Source organism: Chelonoidis abingdonii, chromosome 7 (genome assembly GCF_003597395.2).
Source record: "Chelonoidis abingdonii isolate Lonesome George chromosome 7, CheloAbing_2.0, whole genome shotgun sequence".
Lineage (NCBI taxonomy): Eukaryota > Metazoa > Chordata > Testudines > Testudinidae > Chelonoidis > Chelonoidis abingdonii.
This window is the reverse complement of record NC_133775.1, coordinates 42,955,842-42,980,221: the sequence shown is the minus strand read 5'-3', so window position 1 is coordinate 42,980,221 and position 24,380 is coordinate 42,955,842. Positions and strand designations below refer to the sequence as shown.

General features: G+C 38.9%; 1 protein-coding gene across 4 annotated transcripts in view; it reads left to right on the top strand.

Moving 5' to 3' along the window:
* The window catches only part of VAV3 (vav guanine nucleotide exchange factor 3), a 259,518-nt gene that overhangs the window by 107,517 nt on the left and 127,621 nt on the right, over positions 1-24,380 (top strand). For all 4 annotated transcript variants that reach the window (XM_032803745.2, XM_075067838.1, XM_032803748.2 and 1 more), the window contains exons 10-15: positions 1,099-1,194; positions 2,635-2,703; positions 4,533-4,619; positions 5,048-5,133; positions 5,549-5,681; positions 6,069-6,178. In XM_032803745.2, the coding sequence (XP_032659636.1) occupies positions 1,099-1,194; positions 2,635-2,703; positions 4,533-4,619; positions 5,048-5,133; positions 5,549-5,681; positions 6,069-6,178 (581 nt within the window). The remainder of the gene's footprint in view (positions 1-1,098; positions 1,195-2,634; positions 2,704-4,532; positions 4,620-5,047; positions 5,134-5,548; positions 5,682-6,068; positions 6,179-24,380) is intronic.

Below are 24,380 nucleotides of genomic sequence, written 5' to 3'. Positions count from 1 at the left end.
GCGTGAAGGTAGCTGAGAGTAAAATATGTTAATATTATAATTAGAATAACATTTAAAGACTAAACTCTGCCCCATAGCACATGTCTGCACAAGGGATTGTGTGTAAGACACACCACCCCAGATGTTCAGACAACCTTGGAAGCACAGTTTCTTTTTGGATAATCAGCTACAGCCCTTTATAGGGTACAGCATACTGCCCATCAGCTTTGGTGGGGAAGTGAATGTGCAGGGTGGGAGTTTGATGATCCAACCTGTGATAAACAGGATGTCTAGTTTTTAGGTTTAGTAGTCACCTTCAATCCACACAGTTGCATGCTTGTTGTGCTATTTATGCCTGCATCTAATAAGACAAAGGCTACGTCTTCACTACCAGGCGTATCGGCGGGTGGCAATCGATTTCTCGGGGATCGATATATCGCATCTCATCTAGACGCGATATATCAATCCCCAAACGAGCTCCTGTCGACTCCGGAACTCCACCAACGCGAACGACGGTAGCGGAGTCGAAAGGGGGAGCCGCGGACGTCGATCTTGGGCCGTGAGGACGGTAGGTAACTCGATCTAAGATACTTCGACTTCAGCTACGCTATTCACGTAGCTGAAGTTGCGTATCTTAGCTCGATTTCCCTCCCCTAGTGTAGACCAGCCCAAAGAGTTTTCTATTTACCTGCAGTGTTGCACTTGAACTACCTGCTGGGCACTAGCCAGAGTGATTCCAACTGCTATCTCTGTTGCTCTTATAGACACTCACAGCTTCAAATCAACAAAACTCTGTGTGGTTTCTTATCTCTAATTACAGTGTTTATACTGCAGTCATCACTCTGCTGTCTGAACACCTGAAGAATAGGATCTGGTTCTGGATCCAGATCTTGGATACCTCAAAATTCCGGGGTGTTCTGAGCCAGGGTTTTGGTTCAACTTATCACTCTGGAGATGCTTTTCTCCTCATTATGGTGGTATTTAGTATCCTAATATCTGGGTGATCTGGCAAACTTGTATGTCTACTTTAAAAAATTAGGAGTGTACTTTGTACCTTTTTTTGTTTTTTTTCCCCCCAAGAATCACAGTTCAATCTTTAATTTTATTTTTAAAAACTAGGAATGTTCTAAGAGGGCCAATAATGGGAAATTTACTTTGCGGGATCTTCTAGTGGTTCCTATGCAACGAGTTCTGAAATATCATCTGCTGCTGCAGGTACTTTATTTTTGAAGTTTAAAGTGATTAAGCGCAAAGCGGCGATGGTTTATCATCAGAGGATTGTTATAATGAGGGTTCAGTGTCTTTATTAAAGGACAGTGATTAATGTTTTTATTGACTTGAATTGCGACTTATTGGTCTGGAAGTTAAATCCAGTGCAGTTCAGCCTTCTCTGTGGTGATCATTCCACACAGTTGAAGCCTATCTGAGAATAACAATCACTCTTCATTTAATGACTTATTTAAAAGTTAGTGGTGGCAAACTATGAGAGTGGTGGTTTTGTAATGTAGACCACTACACCCAAAGACTAAGCTGAATGAGATTATACCATTCTTTAAGATACTTCCTTGCTATAGTAAATTATAATAAAACCATATTTATTTTGAAATGCTTCTTATTATAACCCACAAAGCTCTTGGCTTCCACAGTTAGTCCTATAATGAGGGTGGAGGGTCTTATAAATTTAATTTGATAGCTGTTCCAGGAGACTCATTAGTTCAGCAGCAAAGAAATATGTTACTGTATTAGATTGTCAACCCAGCTGATGCTTGTAAAATGTCATTTTAAAAAGAGCTACTATCTTTATGTGAAGCATAATTTTGACTCTGCAGTGCTTTGTGTAATTCAAACTTATTACGTTTCTTGAAATATATCTATATAAATGCAAGTCATCAATATTCTGATCAACAGAAAATCATGAAAAAAACAAATAAACCAAACTGATGACAGAACCACTTTCTTAAAACATTTGAGACTGGAACCAAAGCAATATAATCAAATTGTATATTATGAAAAATGATTTGAAAGATTATGTCACTCATAGTGTTTTAAAGTATGAGGCATCATAAAACTACAATCGGGTACGTAACAGGGTGTCAAAATATATTACAGTATTTTCAGGAGAAAAATATCCACAAAAATTGCTAGAAAAACTGCAGTTTTAAGTAGAAGCATCTATTCCCACCATTTTCTAGTATTTTAGCAATATACACCTCTACCTCAATATAAAGCTGTCCATGGGAGCCAAAATATCTTACCACGTTATAGCTGAAACCGTGTTATATTGAACTTGCTTTGATCCACCAGAGTGCGCAGCCCCGCCCCCTCGGAACACTGCTTTACCATGTTATATACAAATTCATGTTATATCGGGTGGCATTATATCGAGGTAGCGGTGTATTGTTTTTGGTTACAACATATAGTCCTCTGATTTCTCTCTAGATTTTCTTTTTTGCTTTTAATTAACCATTAATTTTTCTAGATTCTAGATGGGCTACGTATCTTTTAAAATATAGCAAATAGCTTAACATTCTTGTACTGTCAAGATATGACCAGTGCACAGTAGTCATTTTATTTGAGTGATAAATGTATAAATTGATTGGCAGCTGGCTGATTGAAAAGTTGTTATAAGAAATATCCCTGCATTTTGCCATATAGGAACTGGTGAAGCACACTATTGACCCAATGGAGAAGGAAAATCTGAAGCTGGCACTTGACGCAATGAAGGTAAGTGTGCCATGGCAGGTAGATGTTTACATCTTCACTGCCAGTTAAAATGGTTGGGGCCTTTTTCAGAATACACAGGCATGCAGAAGTGAAGTTCACAGTATATTTTCTCCTTCACAATAGAGCTAGCAAATATTTGTTAACTAGCCACAAACTCTTGTGTAAGGAGGCTAAATCAAGGATATTGCCACAGGCTTTTAGTAACTTAGTCAATAGGTTTTATATGGTATGGAGTAGAGATGGCTGGCTTCTATTTACTCTTACATTCTGTCCCATAGTTTTCAGCCTCCTAACCAAAAATTTTGCCTTTCCGTTTTACTAGTCTTTTACAAAATGGGTAAAACTTCCATTACTGCAGATCGCCTCAAATTTTGGTTAACAGTTTCCCAGTGAGATAAACACAATTCTCTTTCCTCACAACTTATATCCTGGTAATGTCTTTGTTGCCTTAGGCTAGAAGGCATTAATATCTCTCCTAGTGACCATTACTTCACATGCTACTGCAAATGACACAAACAAGTACTTTTTAAAATAGCAGTATCTCCTCACATGTTTGGTGCTGTATCCTTTGGCAATCTGCAATTCCCTCTGCAACTAGCTGTACTCTCTTAGTTTCCTTTTCTTCTGACGTTTTGCACTGAGTTCAGTTACTGTTTTCGTTATATTTTCCCATTGTATCCTTTTCCTGGTTAATATGTTAGAAAATTGTTCCATTTAGCACAAATTTCCTAAAAATGTTTTGGTCCTGGGTATTACAGATTATATCCTGCTGTGGACACACAAATGAAGATAAACACCTTATGCTGAATAGAGAAAGATAAGCGGCAAATTTACTAGCACATTCAATGCACAAATATAGAAGATATACTAGTCTATGGCTTAAGATCATACCTAACCTTTTTCCAGATCCCAACACATAAGTGCAAGAGATTTATTTCCCAGTGTCAGTCAGGCACATTACTGTTCATGGGACCTGAGGAAGCTGGCTGTTGGTAGGCTGTGATATACCTTCTATTTTGCTATTCAGATGTTACTGCCCTCTCATTGTGTGCCTGGGTCTTGAAGTTGTAGATATTTGGGCACCCTACTAAACCTAGCCATGATTACTGCATATAGGAGCAATTAGAGCCTCGACGTGGTTACATCTTTTACGCAGGCATTGTTGTCATCAGATCTCTGAAATCATGTGCAAATATCAAGACCAACGGAGGTATCCCAATCTCTGACTGAAAGAAGCACTACATCAGGGTGGAGTAAACCACCTTTAACTTAAACGCTGGTTCTTGTAGGTGGAAATGACATTCCTTATTTAGTTATTAATTTTTTTTTAGCCCAGCTGATAGCAGGGCTTCTTTGTGCCTGGCTGATTTGGGGTAGGTCGCTCTCAGTCTCTCCAACTGGAGCTCTTCCACTTTGGATAAATAATAAAATATTTTTTGGAGCATAGCCGTGAGCCCAAGTCTCCAATATCCTAGGTAGTTTGCCGAACCATTGGGCTGTTGGCTATTCCGGAATTCTTTTTTTCTTTTGACAAAAAATTCCAAAGGTCTAGATTTCCTCTTAGTGCAGAATGTGAATATTTTTTAAAGTCTCAAAATTTTTACAGGATGAGAATATCATTTTCTGCCCAGCTTTAATAGAAAATGTTTTTTAAAAGCTTGCATGCTTAGGCAGGTATATCAGCAACTTCTGAACACTTAAAACAACTTTTAAAAAGCCTTATTGTGCAGATTAGGCAAAATAAGGAAGATAAATACAGTTGCTTAAAATAATGTATTGGAATTTTTCTGACTGAAGTATTCCCCCCTCCTTCTTTTTTTATGCTTTAGGACTTGGCTCAATATGTAAATGAAGTGAAGAGAGATAATGAATCCCTCCGTGAAATTAAACAGTTTCAGTTATCAATAGAGAATTTGGTATGTGATAGGCTATATTTACACCCTTGTTTATCCTAGCTTTTCACCATTGTTCTACTTTACTGAAATTACTGCTCCTTACCATCTTCGATAATACTAGAAGCCTGGGTAAAATTCAGGTATGTGTGTATATTGTTCTTTTGGCTGGCCTGGAATGATATCTGTATACAGTGACTTCCTCTCCATTTCCTTAGATGCATGCAGCTAAATCAATTTTGTTGCACAGTGCCCCAAGTCCTTTGGAGGGTGGAATAAAAGGAGTTTGTTTATGCCTTATCCTTAGTAGGACCAAAAGGTGACAAGTTCTTTTTGACTCTTGGAGAATCTGGCTTTGTAGTATCATGACCAACTGATGCTTGAATGTCAGATATTATCTTTACTCTTCTGCTGGCATAAATAATGAATTTATTTCCTTTTTTTGTTTTTAGAACCATTCTCTCTTAATATATGGAAGACCACAAGGTGATGGTGAAATAAGGATAACTACATTAGATAAACGTGCAAGGCAAGACAGGTGAGAATATAGATACAGTACTTGGGTTGCTAAAGACAAGATTGGTATTAGATAAATGCTTGTAAAATACACCATGGCATCTGCCTGTGAAATTTGTTATCAGTTCAGGAATTCTTGTGCATACATCCTCCTTTCATTGTACACACATAGCTCCTATTAACATTAATGCCAAGGAAGTAAATTTTCAAAGTGGTTCATGAGAAGTTAGCCATTACATTAATATCTAAATCCCTATGTACCTCTTGCAAAAGTACTTTAAGTGGTTCATGTTTTGTTACCCAATAGTTTAATTGCTAACTTTCAAAATCATAAGTGCTCCAGGCAATGTTTTATATGATAGTGTATTATTTTAAAAGGATTAGTGTACTGGCATACAGACAATATTTTTAACCCTTTATATATTATATTTTCATAGGCATATCTTCTTATTTGATTTAGCTGTAATTGTGTGCAAACGACGAGGTGATAATTATGAAATGAAGGAAATAATAGATCTTCAGAAGTACAAAATCACAAATAATCCCACCACTGATAAAGAAAATAAAAAGGTAAATGTTTATATTACTACTACATACAAAATATATGCTACTATTAAATATTTGAAATCCATAGGTCTTGAGTGTATGAAATATTCTGCAACCACACTTCAGCAATTTGTATATATTTTTTTAAATTTCAAATCCATATAGTATCAAAACCACACTGGACATTGTGGTTTAAAGTACATGACTGTTAAAGGGCTTCAACTATGTTAATTTCTGATGTAATGAAGAGATATGAATGAGCCATTATTAAACTGAACAGAGGTGCAAAATAGTATGACCTCCATTTTTCCCAACTCAGGGTTGGTGTTATACAATGAATATAAAAATATTGTCTTCGTTCTGCCTGAATATTAAATTGTTAACCAGTGAATTACCATACCGTTCACACAGTGGTCTTATGGCTTCTACCTCATCCACATACAAGGACAAAATGGGTTGGAATTTTATTGCAAAACTAAAGATTTGAAGAAAAAGTGGCTTGAGCAGTTTGAAATGGCACTGTAAGTATATACTTTTCTCTTATGTAAAATCATTTCCTTAAACAGTATATAGGAATATTTTAAACAATGCTTTAATATGCATTTTAAATTGTAACAATAATTCTGCACATGCAAGGAAACTATTTTATTTGCATTTTTGAAAACAGAACTCATAGCTGACTTCTGTGAGTATTTCCCTGAAACACTTCTAAGAAAGATAGAGGGCACTCTAAGCTATGTTTTGCTTTATAGCATAGCCGGTAAGATTGTTTTAAAAATACAGTCTGAAACACCTAGGGAAAATATTAATTGTTTTAGCAATAAATATTTAACATAATGGTGACTGATTTTTTCCATGTTTATTTCTTGGTACATTGAAATACATTTTAAGAGATAGGGGGATGTTGGCTTTTTTCCTAGTGGCTTTAAACTAATTTATTATGTAGCATTTGGATCAGGTTGCTTGGTTTATTAAGTTTGATTTCCATTGCTTGACATCGTGTGTGTGTGTGTGTATGTTTCTAACGTACAAAAATAGCATGAATGTGTTAGATGTCTCAAAAAGTAATATATCAGAATATAGCACTGCAGATTGCATTATAGTTATGTGCTTTCAGCTTTATTTTTATTTCTTATTCTGTTGGAGAAACAAACATGGGTATTGGTACTGAAAGTATTCTGATTAAATTTAAAACACAGGAACAAAGACATCAGGTGGAAAAGAGGCAGTCACTGCATTTTTTTTTAAATGGGGGGTAAGGAGGAATATTCCCGTAAGAATGGTGAAATTAACAAAGACAGAGTATCACTTATATGAATTTCTGGTTAAGTGAAAGAGTTGTCGTTAGCTGCACTCCAGTGAAACACACTTACAACCTTAATTGCTGTTAATTATATTTTTTGTTTTTTTTTTTCCCCTTTTTTCTTTTAATGAGAGCCAAGAGTCTAAATTGGGGTAGCGTGGAAGGTATGCAAGAAGGGAGCCTTGCTCTGCCATATGTTCTGAGGCCCACCGATTATGGTTTCCCTTCCTGCTGACATTATTAAATCTGTAGGAGTATCTGTGCTCGTGGGAGTTGTTCCTGGGTGTGATAGGTGGGGAGCAGAGAGGCTTTTAATCAGCCAAGTACATCGAAAACTAAGCTCTTTTCCATATCTCTCTGGTTCTCTGCGTATACTTCCTATGCTGTCATTGTTGATATTTCTTTATATTTCAATAACAATAAAAGTATCCCTATTAAAAGTCTGCAACATCCTAATTAATTAGACTTATAATTGAAAATAATGCCCACCCTGCCATAATTATACAAATAATGATTAGCTCAGCCAGCCAGCTAATAAATCAGAGCAGTAAAACAGCTTCTCCCCTACACACCTGTCCCAGGAACATACCTACAGCTTTGTCCCAGAGCCTTTCCTGGTTCCCTGCATGCCTTTTTCATGTCCCTTCTCCCTAGTCCCCTTCTCTGTGCTATTGGGATTCCCTGCACTCTCTTCATCCTATTCCCACCAGTGTCCTCCCCCAAATCCATGTGTCCCTCCTCTTGCCTGCCTCAGAGGCACCCTGCTGATACTGGGAAACATGGTTCCATGACACATTTTCCTGTGACCCTCCCTCTTGCCCCATTCCCAGGCCTCCACTTCCAATCTGTGTTCTTTATTCTGCCTTTCTCTCCCTTATCCCTTCCCAGACTTCTTTGTAGCCATGCTAAACCTGATTTCCAGCACCCGCAGATTGTGATTCAACTAAAGATCACAATGACTCCACTTTAAAAGCCAATGTATTTGATGCTGTGCGTGGACTTGTTTAATTTTGGCCAATGTTTGCATGAAAGTTTTGATGTTTTCATATCTTCAGATTATCCTGTTTCTCTCTCTCTCTGTATGATGAGCTAAAGCAATCACACATACTTATAAAAATGGTAGGTGTTAGCCAAGGCACAGCACTACTCATAATAGTGCTTTGGGAAAGGTAATTTATTGTTCCTGATTATCATAAATGATCAGAACACAGGGCTTGGAAGTTCGATGAGTTAATACAATAGCCTTTCATCTGGCTTCCCTTCTGGCCTAGGTCACCAGTGAAAATGAGATTTGGTGGTCTCAGCCTTGTCCCTTATGGATATTTGTCAACCTCATAAACCCACACCACAATTTAACACTATTCCACATGATTGGCAGTCATAATCTAGAGCAGCACAGGGCTGGACTAGTAGGGTTACTGCAGGTCAGGGCTGAGTTGTATTAGCAGAATTGAATTGTAACCTTGCATAGTAACATTCTTTGCTCTAGCCAGTGTTACTGCTCCCTTATTTGTATAACCGCTAAAACTCACTAGATTTAAAGTAACTTGCAGCATTTAATCAATTTCGTAATCTCATACCTTTTTATTTTTTTCATTATTTGTGGGTTTTGGGTTTATAGAATATCTCCCAAAAGTTGCACTCCCCTTGGTAGGAGCCCTGATTTCCCACTCCCATGAGTTACCTCAGCATGTAGTGTGCTAGTGAAATTGTAAATGCTGAAGCATGGAGTCTGCCTTTGAGAATAAACTAACCCCATTGTTTTTCCATGTTGTTTGGTGATTCTGTTTTTTTTCAGTTGTACAGAGTGTCTATTAAAGTTTGATTCTGTTCTGAAAAATTACTATAATAAAATGACAGTTTCTTCAGCACATTCAGAATTGTAGTTGCTGACTTAACAGGCAAAACATTTTAACTACATATTTTAGCACTTTTGTTAGGACTGCAAAATCAACACAGCTGAAAAGGAGTGAGCTGGATTCTTTCCTGTGCATCAGAAATAGCATTTTACTATGTCCCACTCAGTTATATCTATGCAAACCCACTACCATCTGAGAAACTTCTTGAATGAAGTTAAGGCTGCCCAGGTGTTACTATAAGAACCTAATTTGTAAGGAAATTCAGATCCCATTTACATCAGTTTAAATTAAGAGCAGGGCCCAGTCTACCCTAGAAAGGTGTTACTGATATAACTGTCCATTCAGGGTGTTTTTTTGTTTTTGTTTTTTAAACTAAAATATTTATACCGGTATGAGCCCTAGCATGGAGGCAGAGGTACTGATACAAAGGTCCCTTATGTTGGTATACCTTATTTTACTTCCCAAGTCAGAATAACTTATATTGGAATAAGCACATTTATAAGCTTTCTTGTTGACAAACCCTAAGTATACTGAAGTGTCAGTAGAATTGCTCCTGGTCTATACTAGTGTAACTGAGATCAGAATTTGGCCCTCTGCATGCAGAGCCTGACATTACTGATGAAATATATAATGGAAAGAACCCAACTTCTCTCTTAGAAACCTTGGTTGAGTTTGCAAGACTGGAAGAAATTGAGCAGATTTGATCTGGAAAACATTGAGAAAAAATAAACATGGAACCCTGTATTGTCACTTTTCAGATTAGAACAGCTCTTTACATAGAAAATTGGGAATACTTTTTATCCCCGTGAGGATACTCCAAACTCTAGCCCTGATCTGTGGTAATATGACAGGTCATCTTGTCGGGGAAGTTTGAGAGCAATGGGTACTGCTGCAAGAAGATATAAAACACGTTAAGATGTTTTTAACTATTTCCATTTATGTGGCAGTTCTCCTGTCACTGTGTCTGTATTTACTGTTATTCTGAGACTATTATTTTGTTTAGAAAAATGGCTAAAATCTGTGCACCTCAAGTTTTATTACCAATAAGAATTTTCTAAGTATTTTTAATAAGAGAGCTAGTACAGATGCTCTACATCCTCAGTGACAAGATAAACTGCAACACCACAGCACTAAATCTGATGCTATTGACCTATTCACACTAATCTACAAAATTGAGGCTGGCTCAACTGGCCTTGAATCTAATGTATTGTGTACAACCTTTCAAAATTGTCAGTTAGTTCAGGGTGCTGGATCTTTGTGGCAGCATTAGAAAGAAATGGGCCACTGGGGCAGCACACTAAAAATCACAATTGGCCTCCCAAAACTGGAACTTTTGATAGACTAACATGCATGATTTGTTTGTGAGAGTGTTGCACATGAATAAATGTAACTGGCAAAGAGCAGTCCGATGTGCTTTAACAGTAGCTTGTCCATTTTGAGGCGATTAGGGTTCTCTGTATATTTGCTTAACTCTCATTGATATTGATAGGAATTGTGCATGCACAGGGGGAGAACAAAGCCATATGTTGTGTGATGGTTCCCCCCTGGGGTATCACCTGGAATTAGGGTACCATTGAGCCCTCTGACCCACCAGCCTGGGCTCCCTCTCACACTGTGCTGCTGTTACAAACTGTAGACACGTTCCTGGCCTTACACTTCCTCCAGCATTCACACAGGTAGGGACATACCCAACTGCAGTTACATGCAGGCTCTCTGACTAGTCACTGCACGAACCAACAGTAGAAAGGCTAAAGCCCAGGTAACTCTCAGCTCCCTAGGCATGCACATGCTCCCGGAGCATAAACCTAAAATTATGCCATCTTGTGGTGCACAGGGAACGGTACAGCGTAAGCGCATAGAGTTCGCCTCCCCCGCTCACACTTCACTCCAAACTTATTGGTTTAGATTAAAACATAAAATAAATGTATTCATTACAAAAGATAGATTTTAAGTGATTATAAGGATAGCAAACAGATCAAAGCAGATTACCTAGCAAATAAACAAAAATGCAAACTAAACTTAATATACTACATAGATTGGATATGAATTAGCAGATTCTCACCCTAACTGATGGTACAGGCAGACTTGCAGATTCTTAAGGCACAAGCAGCTTTAGTCTTAGAGCTTGGGTTTCTCATGTCTTCATATACAGGTCTTCATGAAGAAATCCCTTCAGCCTTGGTCCAGCACTATCCCCAGTTCAGTCTTTTTTCCTCAGGTGTTTCCAGGCGTCTTCTTGTGTGGGGAGTGAAAAACAACAGATGATGTCAGTCCCTGCCTTATATAGTTTTAGAATATGGCGGGAACCCTTTGTTTCAAAACTTGGTTCCCAGATCCATTTGTGGAAAAATACTGACATCCCAAGACGGAGTCTAGAGTCATGTGGTCTGGTCCTATGCCTTTGCCGTCTTATAGCAGCCATTGTTTACAGGGTAGCCTAAATGCCCACAAGAAGGTTCAGCTATTCCACAGTCCACTGTCTTTGCTGATGGGCTATCAGCCCTGTCTGGCTTCTTCATTGGTTTACTTGAAAGGCTGTCTGTGGGCGTTTTCCAGAGTAAGCCCATTTGAAATACAGATCCCTAGTCAGTATTCATAATTTCAGGTACAAAAATGATACAGGCATACAAATAGGATAATCATATTCAGCAAATCATAGTTTTTCCAATGACACCTCACATAACTTATCTTGTACAAAATGCATCAAAATTGTGCGATAACCATATTATAATATTATTATGACAAATATGGGATGTAGTGTCACATGTTGTTTCAACAAAGTTGTGCTCCTTAAAAGCAGTTGTAATAAATCCGGTCAGTTGGTGTTTTGTTTTTGCAGCTGTGTTAGTAATTTTGGATCAGATTATAGCTATGTAGTTTAATGTGTACTGTTGTTTTTAAAAGAAAAGGTGCTACAAAAAGTGTTTAGTATACAGAAAGTGGTAGGGTATATGCAATCTTCAGCATGCCTAATAATGTAAATGTTAATGGAAAGGCATTACATATCTAAGAAAATGTTGATACTGTGTTCAGCCAAATTATTACACTCCCCCACCTTAAGTTAATGACATACAATGTAAGTATAGTAAAAGTAATAATAGTGAGCTTTGACCTAAGAGATAAGATCCACTGTTTCTTGTTATGCTTATAAAGCTATTTTAAAAAAAACTAATTGTAGAAGTGTGAAGGCATTATTTTTCTAGAAAACACCAGTTCCCCATCTAGTCCATTATCCTTCCTCCAATGGTGACCAGTGCTAGTTGATCCAGTGGAAATGTTAAATTCCCCATGATGCACCTAATAATTATGCAAAAGAATACAACATGCAGAGTCAAGATCCCTTCTCATTATCAATCAGTATTAAGTTTGTGCTACAAAGCAGGAGAGTCGATGGCTCTTTCAGCTTTATTCTAGCTATTTCTACTGCATATGCCTTTCTTATTCTTACAAGCTAATTTCTTCACATAACCCTGTGGCAATGAATTCCAAAAGTTATCTGTGCTTTACTTAAAATGTTTGTCCCTTTTTATCAGACTTAAGTGTGTTTTTCTTTATAATTTTATCAAGTTATCCTCTTGTATTCATAGAATCATAGAAATGTAGGGCTGGAAGGGGTCTCGAGAGGTCATCTAGTCCATCCCCTATGCTGAGGTGAGATTAAGTAAACCTGGCCCATCCCTGGCAGGTGTTTGTCTAACCTGTTCTTAAAAACGTCAAGACCTGGTATGGTGCAACCGCTGTTGGTAGTCTGTTCCAACTGTGGCCCAGACCCTGTTAATTGGCTGGACTGGACTCACCTGATATGATCCAGGGGTGATGGACCTACTCCACCCACAGGGATCAGCTACATAGTGATAGCAAGGCAGGGATGTGCAATATTGATTTATATTGGCATTAGATTTTCTGTGCTGTTCAGTGTTTGCTTCTTAATGCAGAACTTATTTGCATTCTTTGGCCACCACTGTGCACTGAAGTGTTCACAGTGACATCTAGATAATTTCCTTGAAAGACTACAACTGCATACTAGATTTACACATTGAGTTAGCAAATCAGAACTCATCTGTGTACCTACAACATGCAAAATCTTGCACTCCAGTATGTGCTGAATTTCATCTGTCATCATGATGTCCAGTTTGCTAATTTCATTAGGTCTTTTTGTCGTTTCTCATTGCCTTTCTCACTGCCTAATCTACTGTAAATTTTGCCATCAGCAAACTTCAACTTCACTATTCAAACCTTCTTTCAAGTCATTAAGAATATGCTGTATAAAACAGTGCTGCTCAGGTTCCAAGATGTACAGAGCCAAAGAATATTGCAGTACCTCATGTAACATTGTTATCTTCAACATTCTCCAATTGACTCATATATTATAAGATCATCAAATGCTCTTTGTGATGAGGAACGTTAGATTTTGAATTAGAAGTGCTGCATTGACCATTGTAGTGCTTAGGGTATATTATAGGCCAGTTGTCCCCATGTGTAGTATTAAACATACATTTATTTTGGACTCATATTATGTTTTTACATAAAACTGACTTCATCTTATGCAGGACCCGCTTAGTATATTAACAGTTTCACAAGACTATGGACTCTTGTTCCAGATAAGCCTAAAACTGGATGTTAAACTGTTTCTTTGTCCTAGGAAGAATCAAATATTTCACTGAGCTATCTTAAATATCTCGTTTTGGGCAGCATTCTTAAATATTTGAAAGCTGTATCTCTCATGAAAGAGAGCTACTGGATGTTGTGCTTTAATTTTAACAGCACTGTGTCCAGTTTTTTGGGTGTTAATAGGTTCTTTAGTAGTTTGTGCTGCAGTAGAGGTATGATCTAGTCTGCTGGTTTTGAAAACCCATTCTTTAATTTGGACACCAGCTGTCATTCTCTAACACAAGAAAGCCAGGACCGTCCATCTGAATGGAAGAAAACAACCCTGAGATTCATTGCCACGCAAACCTGATAAATATATGCATCACACCTTGCATAAGCACACACCTACATTTTAAACTAAGCAAGCTGCATAATGCATGGATATAGTCCTTTGGTTACCTAGAGTGGGGTTTTTATGACTATTTTTTAAACTAGTAGTAGAGACAGGGTAAATGAAAATGATTCTCCTGTCTATTATTATATCTCCATTTCTCAAATTTGCTTTATGCTCTGTGACTAATGACTTATTGGTCAAAGCCAACTCAGATAGACCTGCTCCCTCAGATACTGTATTAATAATGCATATGCATTAAAACTCCTTCTGAGAGACTGTTTGAGCTGTGACATATTGAACACTGACATACTAAATTAAAGCTGTTGCTATCAATGCATTTTAAAAGCTTTAGCTACACGCTGCATTTTCCAAACAGCCTGGAGAAGTATTTCACTTTTAACAAACTGGATCTAAGTTTGCTTAGTTTACCAAAGCAAAACACAAACATGCCTGTCTGGGTATCCTTGATATCCTGCCTGTTTCTTGAAGTGGTATGACATGGAAGAAGGAATTGTGTTATTTACCTCTGTAAGTATAGATGTTATTAATTTGAGTCATGCAGCACAGCTAATGTACCACAAATGGTACCTTATTCGAAAAAACAGGAATCAATGGGGGTAGAAGAGGGGCCACAGAAAGAGAGCTCAGATCTCTTCCCAGAGGGTAGGGATTAAAGTGGCCCACGCTGCAGCTACGTGCTGTGGAAAAAGGGAGGAGCTCATGTTGGCTTCACTGCCTGCTATCCAGTCCTGAACGGTACTTCCCTCCTGTGCCCTGTATCACCATCTGTTTGCCTGGCATCTCCAGGTTTGTCAGTTTTGTGGATGCATGGCCTCATGGCATTTTGGGGGCAAGGTAATAGGTGTTGTAAATGGATATAGTGCGCCTTCCTTCCCCACACCATAAGTCTTCTTCTTAAGGATGATACTACTAGGAAAGATCAGCATCCTCTTGTCTTCAGGAAGTTCCTGGTGCACCCAGTGTTTCTGCTGGTCCCACACCGATAATGTAAATAGGGGCAGGGTTATTTCTTCAAAATGGAAAATTCAGGCGATGGCCCTAAATTACCTGAACTCAAGCTAAGTGTTAGTTTTACTCACTAAAACTGGGGGGGAAGAAAGAGGTGTGTTAAGTTGTTGAGTTACACACAATTTTACCCAAAATTACTAAAAGTGTAGTCCAGAGCTGTGGTTCTCAACTGGGTGTCAGCGGCCCCTGGGGGACCATGAGAGAATTTCAGGGAGTCTGCCAGAGTAAACCAGAGAGCGTACAAAAATGTAAAACTGTTTCACCTTGCACTATTTGGACACATTGCTTTTTTTTTTCTTTTTTTTTTTTTAAACCAGAGAACATGTTAATTTTCCTGCATGATATGCTGAAACCTATTGGATTCAGCAGGGCCGTAGTAGTTAGGGGGTAGCAAGCAGGACAATTGCCTGGTGCTCCACGCCACAGGGGGCCCTGGGCAGCGGGGCTTGGGCTTTGGCTTCGGTCCTGGGCGGCAGGGCTCAGGCATATTAATATCTGACCATAATATTTAGGTTTTTTTTATTTTGTACTTGTATTATCCTTTTCTTTTTTATGTTATATAGGTGTGTGGGTTTAACTGTATAATTATCAATTTAATACAGGTTTTAATCTACTAGATATGCAGGAAAACAATTGTTGTGGCACAGGTGGGCCGTGGATAGTGGGTTGGGGAGAAAGGGGGACTCCGAAGGAAAAAGGTTGAGAACCCCTGGTCTAGAGAAACAAGAAATGGGAGGCCAGATCTTAATAATTGCCTCCCTTGAAGCAATCTGGGAATTTGACTCTCACTGTTTTAGTCACATAGGGTTCTTTCCATGCCTTAGTGGACACCAGAGTTAAAGACCAGAAAATGAATCACAATTATTATTTGATTGTTAAAGAAAGGGGTGGGGGAATAAAAATAAGTACAGTCCAAAACCGATACAAATAATAAACAATGGTTTCAATTATTTTGTCTGTCTGTGGAGAGCTTTCAACAGGAATCCTACCTTTGTGAGTGGGTCTATGCTGTCGAGGATTCTCTTCTCTCTAGGTAAACTAAAATGAAAGCATGTTATTCCTAGAATCAATGGGAAATGGAATTTTGTTTAAGGGTTGGTGGATCCTGTTTGGTTTAACATGGATTACTTAAACAGTTAATAAGTGAGCAGTGGTTGGTAATCTTAACTAAGTCCTATGAAAGCAAATAAAGTTTTACCTCAGTTATTGAAAAGAAGCCCTTCAAGGAGAAATCTTGAGTAAATTAATTACTATTAAGAATCTTACACTATTTCTTTGTGTTTAACAAGATTAGATGTTGTCTCCTCTCCTGCAATAATCGAAACAATCTGGGCAATCTGTAAATATCTTAAATTGCAATAGCATTTCAATATTCCAGGAAAACAATTAAAAGAAAAAATTAAATCTATTCTCTTGGCAGTGTTTTTGCAAACTTTGTCTGACCAGTGATGAAGTCTCAGTGATGTTATAATGTTGTAGAAACTGCTCTGGGCTGGAATGTTGCTTCTTTTAATGCTGTATTATAGCTTTTATTTTTCTGAGCTGTCTTGCTGATGCTGTTTGCTTGCTTGTAGAAGTGTCTGCTTGAACAGGCAGAGCTGTGTTGAATGTATGTATGCTGAGAGATTTATGTCCTTCTTTCATTTCTAGTCTTACTGAAGGTGGACAGTGTGCTTCTGTCAGCGGTTTGGTTAGATTCAGATATCAGCCACTGTCAGCTCTGATTGCCTGAAGTTCCTCAGTCCATATCTGGGGGTCTAATTAATATTCTTGATTTTTCAAAAGTGCTGAGCACACAGTAGCTCCCACTGCGGTCAGTGCTAACTTTCTGGGTGCTTGATACTTTGCAAATAAGGCTATTTATTTATTTAGGTGCCAAAGTATGATTGAGGTACCTAACTTAAGGCAGCCATTTCTGAAAATCTTGGCCCTTGGGAAACACCTAGTGCAGATCTAGATAAATCACCTTGTTTCTTGCATTGGATACCTAGTATTAAGATAATAAGTAAGACCAAACGGAATGGAAAGTTTTGTTGTCTTTGTTTATCAGGTTGTATGATCTTTATTGCTGCCAAAAATGATAGATACAATATCCAACTTCATATATCAAACACACTTTAAACTGTTTGAGCAGCTTATGCTGAGCGTGCCAACTCAGTATTCGTCATTCACACCAATAATGTTCACAGTGTTTTAAATTTTCATAAGCAAAACACTAACTGCAGAACAATAACAGAGCTCTTAACTGAGAAGGTTTGACACAAGGTTGAGAGGTAGAGCAGAGTTCAAGGCAACAAGCTCTTTTTAATTCCCTGTAGCATTTCTTCTTCAATACTTGAAACAGTTTTAATTCACCACAGACTACTTGCTTGATACTTCATATAAATACTTATTTGATATGCCACTAGGGCTCACTGATTGGCATGTATTAAATATGATTCTCCTCTGTCAAGATTTAATCAAGTGAAGTGGCACAACAGTTTAAAACAATATGTAATATTTTTGACAATGATTTTGTTGATATGCAAATATCTATTAACTTCTTGAAATCAGATCCCAAGTTTCAGAGTATTTTCTGCTGAAACAATTAGCCTGATTTACTGGAGGAGCTGATGTGGAATATGGTGTTTTTCAAAACAAAAACAAACAAAAGCTAAATCATACCCTCCTTTGTAAATCTGACTAGGAAGAAAAAGTTCACACAACCTCACAAAATCCCACCACACCATCTCCTTCTAGCAGAGAGTTTTGCAGGCAAGTATAGGGGGCAGGAGCCTAGTCCTCCAATAACACAGATGTTGCCAAAGATCTGTTGGGAACCCAGTCCTCAACTGTAGGTCATCCATATTTGAGGGCTTGCTGCAGCTTCTGTGGTTTTTCTATCCATACAGTAGCATGGTTCCCTGAGTCTCCCATAAGTGCAGGCTGCCATTGGGGTAGACAATTTTGAGTGGTTCCAGCTGAATGGTATCCATATAGAAAGGAGGGTGCTTGGGTGATGTCTCTGAGGTTCATCTTCCCTCTAGCATGTGGGTAGTGGCTAGATTAGGTCAGTGTTTACACTGCTTTCATCCTCTCTGTACCTCTTAGCGGAAGAGATGACTTATTCCACAATTTCTAGGTCAGTGGCTGTTTTTATTGGTATTCTGTTTCCATTTATGGCTACTTAGGATGCATGCTGGGTCATTCTGGGTTGCCTCTGCATTTATTTAATTTTAATTGTGAAGTATTTGTGTTTAGTTTTGTTACCTAGATTTGCTGTGATCCTTGCAGTACGACATGTGATTGCTCCCTTCCTGGAAATCTGATACGCAGAAACGTGTAAGGACCATACCCTCTTTCTCTATTTTGTTCTGTAATACATTTTTCCTTGTGTTAGGAGGAAAATAAATTAGATTGAAGTTATTTGGAATCTTGGAGGGAAAAGTTGAGTTGTTAATTAAGTGCCCCAGAGAAGCTATTTTTCAAGATTAATTGAAATGTTTGTATTGGTTTTAAGCAGAACCTCCACAATGGCCTTGACTGAGAGAGGTGAGAATCTGTACAGGTTTTAATTGCCAAAACCTAGCTAGTATTGAAAAGCTACCAGAGAAGCAATTAAAAAAAATGGCCCTTAAATATGTGAGCGAGGTAGAGAACCAGTCACTGAGTAGCAGTGGACGGCACAAGGTCAGCAGTTGTTTGAACTAAAATCCTAACTGGTACCATTAATGGTAATGGTAAATACATTTTTAAACTCCATGTAAAATAAGAGATAATACTTTCTTCATGGCCATTCAATACCTGATCTTGCTCCTCTTCCCTCCTGCAGAGGTATGAATTGTGATGTGGACATTTATCCACCACAAACTGGACTGAGGATCACAATTAATTTCTCGTAGGCTGTGAGAGTTGTCGGATGGAGAGTAACTTTTGGTCATTAATAGCCTATCAGACCTATAAAAAGAGTTCAGAGGCTTCTTTCTTCCAGTGCTTTCTAGTCTAAGACATTCACTCCTTTCTTTCACTATTATATCATGTTATTGTCACTTTTGTCATTCCCCTTTTGAAATTTTAAGTTTCATACATCTGTAAGAATTTAGGAAGATGAATTAGGAACATATCACGTTGCTTTCCATACTTCTTACCATATTTCTTTTTATGGCAGATATGTAGGTAGCTGATATTCTTTGTTTGTAATGAGGGCTTTAGTGTCCAGTCCTTAAAGAAACAAGTTTTTTTTATAACTTTGTTTGCATTATTTTTTGTAAATACTTATTTTTATAGCCTCATCCAGAACAATTTCAGATATGTAGCAAACAAAAGATCTTCAAGTCTGTAATGCTAATGTTGAAATCTGTAGACTGAAATTCCTTCTTAGGAGTTTCTACTAGAAATATAACATGATTGGAGACATTTTCAGTATTTCAGAACTTTTGCAATAGGGATATGAGCATTTACATTTTTAGATACATGACCTTTCAGAGCAATGAAGACAGAGATTTTGATGTCCTTATTCCCACATTGTGGGGGAAGCCAGAATACTGTAAGCTTCAGCCCTTTCCTTATCTAGCCTGTTGGGTCATGCTATCAGTAATAATTACATATTTAGGGTAGTGCATACTGGAGATATATAAGATGGAGTGTTAAGGCTGCAAGTTTAGTAGTATTCTTGATGCAATTTATTTATAAGATTTAGTGCAGAGGAGGTTTAAATTGATGGTAAGGAAAAGCATGTTTGTGCTTAACGTACTAGAGAAATTATTCAATAACAATTATTCTGTTTATTCTGACCTCCCATTGTGAAAGGTACTTGGTATTTTTTTCTTGTTGAAAATAAACATAAATCTAAATTTGACAATAAAAACTTAAATTGCCACTACGAAAGCCAAATGCTACTGTTCTCCATCACTATTAGAACACTGTTCTCATCTTATGTTCACAGTATCTCAGATTATGGCCTTATTTAAGCAAAGAAATGTCATAACATGGCTGATATGATATGGCTCTTGTACCACCTTCATTGTGGCATACATTATGGAAAAGTTGTTGGATCTGAAATTTTCAGACTTGGGTGCCTAAAGCTAGGCACTCCTGAACATCAACAGCTCCTATTGACTTGAGTATCAATGTTTTCATTTAGGCATGCATTTTTTAAGAAATCGCTTGGAGTGTCAGAGTTTGGAGAGTACATATTCCCAGGTTATTAGAATATTCTCAGGATTTGAACCACTCTCCCACTTTGCCATGCCAGTGGGTAAAGAATACATCATACTCACATTTGCATTTGTATTTCAAGCAGCTATATTTTGTATATACATACATCATCTATAATTCTGAGGTCTTTGTTGCATGAAAAACTGAAGCAAAGGATTATGAATTGGAATAGCAGAAAAGAACAAACACATTATATTAGGCATTGAATGTTAAGTGTTAGCATGTTTTGCTCTCACACCCAGTTTTCTTTCATAACCACGTTTAGATTACTGTATTTTTAGACATGTTTATCAATCAATTTGGTATAATTTCTCCTTCAGCGATGGCTGGGTATTTTGAAGTGGGCATTGATGATGATGAGAATTTATTCCATATTGTGTAGGCATGTGAAAAATTAGAGTGTGTCCCTCTGACAGAGTAGTACTGAGCTGCTTAAATAACCTATAGCATTACCTCCAGTCTCTCTCGCCCTTAATGTAGGGCAAAGTGATTGCTGGGAGAAACTCAGGTTGCAGAAGCTTGAGGGGCTAAGTAACACTTTCTGGCATGGTTTGAAAAGTGGATGAGTTTTATGTGGGTGGCTGAGGACAGCATGGCCTGTTCATTTGATTTCTCTCCTGACAGGTAAGGTTCAAAGAGCATAGGTAGTACTCAGTATCTGGAATTATAATTATTCTAAAGTGGTAGTATTTCACAAGTAGGATGTTGGCAAAAAGACTTAACACATGAAGCTCTGGTGGTATGAGGGTTTTGTCATGTGCAATATCTGGGAAGCTGATAGTACAGAACTATGAGAACTATGCAGGAAATGGATTTGTTCAAAGACTAAGGCTTTGGAGGAGATAATGGAGATTCTGATCCTAGAACAATTATTTGTATGGTTGATGGAGAGGAGATTATCTGAATGACAAGGGAGGATAACATGACAAGTATGTGAAGGTCCTCTGGGTTGATCAGGTAGCAGTGAATTGGTCCCAGTGGGGCTAATGTTCAGTAAGTCACTAGGAAAGAAAAGGCTTTACCAAGAAGGCTGAGGGGCAGCTGAAGGCCATTAAAGCAAAGACTGGTGGAAAAATAAAGTTGGGAACCGGAATGCAGCAATGTGCTGAAGAGAGCTCTCGGGCACTCATAGTTGTCCTTTGAAAAGTTTCTGCTCTGACTGAAATGAGCATTGTGATGATTTCTCCGTTTATGGTTTCATCCCCTTTTTGTATGTTGCTAATTCATCCCAGCAGGAGATGACATCCCTGGGACTTTTAGAAGATGAAAAATGAGGACTATTTTTCCTTTAGAGTGCTCCAAATTACCAGTTATGTTTTTAAATATATTCCCAAGGTGGAATATCTTCACACCAATCTGCAAGGGTGTGTGTGTGTGTGTGTGTGTGAGAGAGAGAGAGAGAGAGCACGACACACTCTGTTGTATACTATATACTCTGTACATTCTTCAGGACCAAAATATTTCGAGAGACTGCAGTTTAATATGTTTATCAATTGATATTGCTTCTTTCTTTTGTTGTGGCTATTAGACGGCGTGTTTGTCTAAATGAGAACATTAGAAACATGGCTCATTCCTTCTCTTTATAAGAACATGCGCTATTACTACATAGGGCTCACAGAGTAAAGGGGAAATGTGAGAGCCCCTTTTAAAAACACTGACTTCATGTCACTGGTAAAATGTTGTGTAATTATATGACATACTATTATAGGATGTAAAGCAGGGGGACTTACGGTTGGACACCTCCCAGACACCCTATTAAACAGTTTCATACTAAGTCTTCCTGAAGTCAGGGGAGGTGTCCTACCTTATCATAACATTGAGGTTATCCTGGAGGAAACTTTCCAGCTGTGTTAGTCTGGACTCTTCCCTAAGAGAAGTTTGTAAAGGAATTGGCTAGTTACTTTGAAGTTGGTGGAGAGGACTTATGTAATAAATCCCAGATTCTATCCCCCTCGTAGAGCTACGCACACAAATTATTGTTTTCACCATTAGTCTGAATTTTTGAGAGCTATTCTTTCATGTGCTGTGATTCCTGCTCTTCTGTTTGCATCAATACATTATCCTTCTAAGAAACTGAGTTTGACATTCACACAGTATTTGTTTAGATAGTGGGCCAACTCCCAACTAGCTCCCCCAAATTCCTAGTTTAAAGCTCCCTTAATCAGTTGTGCCAGCCTCCATCCTAGAAGTCTATTTCCCCCCTTACTCAGGTGAAGTCCATCCCGAGAGAACAGTCCTCTGTCCATGAATGCTTCCCAGTGGCCATACATCCCAAAGCCCTCCTTATAGCACCACTGCCTGAGCCATCTGTTGATCGCCATAATCTTGTCACAGCTTTGTTGCCCTTCTCTAGGAACAGGCAGAATCCCACTGAAGATCACCTGAGCCTCAATTTCCTTAAGCGTCTTCCCCAGCTGCGCATAGTCTCCCTTGATACGTTCCAGTGAGAATCTAGCTGTATCATTTGTTCCCACATGAAGGACAATCAGCGGATTCTTTCTCACTCCTGTTAAGATTCTTTTCAGCCTCAGGTCCGCATCCCATATCTTAGCACCCGGCAGACAGCACACCCTTCTGTTCTCCAGATTAGCTCTAGTTACTGGCCTGTCTATTCTTCTCAGTAAATAGTCTCCAGTCACGTAGACCTGCCTTTTCCTGGTGATGGTGTGATTCTCCAGTCTATCCCCTTTTCCCTCTGGCTGCAAGTCCTCTCGATTTCTGTTGTCCCTTGCAATCCTCCACAACCCGTCCCGTATCCTCCTGGGGCTCATGTTTGGTGTTATCTCCATTGACTCTTCCCTTCTTCCTATAGGACTAGCTGCTCTTCTCTTCTTCCTTGCCCTCTCACCTGCTGTGCCCCTTCTTCGTTTTCCAACTCCACAAACCTGTTCCTGAGCTCTATTTCTCCTTCACTAGCCCATCTTTTCCTCTGCCTGGTTCTCTTAGTCACATGCTTCCACTGTCCACTTCCTCACCCAGCAGTCTCCCCCTCAGAATTCTTTGGTCCTGCTTCCATCTGCAAGTCTGAGCTTTTCCCTTCAGCCTCCTCATGTCTTTGCTCCATCATCTGCTCAAACCTCCTCCTAAACTCAACCACCTGCATGTCCAATCCTCGGATCTTTTCTTCCATCAGCTCTATCAGGCGGCCCTTCGTGCAGACGAAACTCTTATCAGGTCCCCCCTCCAGGATCATGTACATGCCGCAGCTTCCACATCCAGTTGTCTTCATTGTGTCTTCCACTGCTGCATCTGTATTGGTTATAGCCTTCCCACCTAAAACCTGCTAGTCCAGGAAACACAAACCAAACCACCATCATCCACAGCAGAGCAAACCCCCAAGGGGCACCAGAACACTGGCAGAACACCACCCACTCCCTTCACCTGTCTATTCCTCTGCCTAGCTCTCTTAGTCTCCCCCTCTTGTAAAGTCCCACTAACACTCCCCTGTTTACAGCTCTGTTTGCTGTCTCCTGTGCTGCTGCAGCTGTCCCTATTTACATTAATTCTTATGGAGAAATTGATTCGCTTAACATCGTTTCACTTAAAGTTGCATTTTTCAGGAGCATAACTACAACGTTAAGTGAGGAGTTACTGTATATCAGGTTTTTATCCACAGTTTTTGCCTGATTTGTTACTGTATCTTTAGTTAGCTTTTCATACTGTGATCACTTTACCTCCTTATGTCATCAGAGTATGAACAATGTTATTTTTACCATTACATTGTTAATTGTCTAATATTGCGTTTGATAAAGCATCCCTAAACTAAACTAGAACTTTTGTTACATGATAATTTCCTTTCTGGAAATGACCTCTTGCCCAGTCTGAGACAGTTGGGCTGTGTCTTTCTTCCTATAAATACTGGAGGTAATATTTGACCAGGACACTTCAGGGCATGGCCATACCCCTTCTACCATCACACCAGATAAGTCCTTCCAAGGCTGTATGGAAATACTAAATTCTTCTTCGAGTGCTTGCTCATATCCATTCCAGTTAGGTGTGTGCGCGCCGCGTGCACGTTCGTTGGAAGATTTTTACCCTAGCAACACTCGGTGGGTCGGCAGGGCGCCCCCTGGAGTGGCGCCGCTATGGTGCCGGATATATACCCCTGCCGACCCAGCCGCCCTTCAGTTCCTTCTTACCGCCCGTGTCGGTCGTTGGAACAGTGGAGCGCAGCTTAGCTGACCTCCGCTTCCCTAGCTACTCGTAGTTCTTGTGTAATACAGTTATAATCCTTATACGTTTTTTCTTTATAGTTAGTTTAATGATACTTAGCGGGGTTCGGGGAGTAGCCCCTTCCCTGCACCGGTGCCTGAGCCCATGCCCGGCTCACCGGTTTTTAGTCCGTGCCTGCC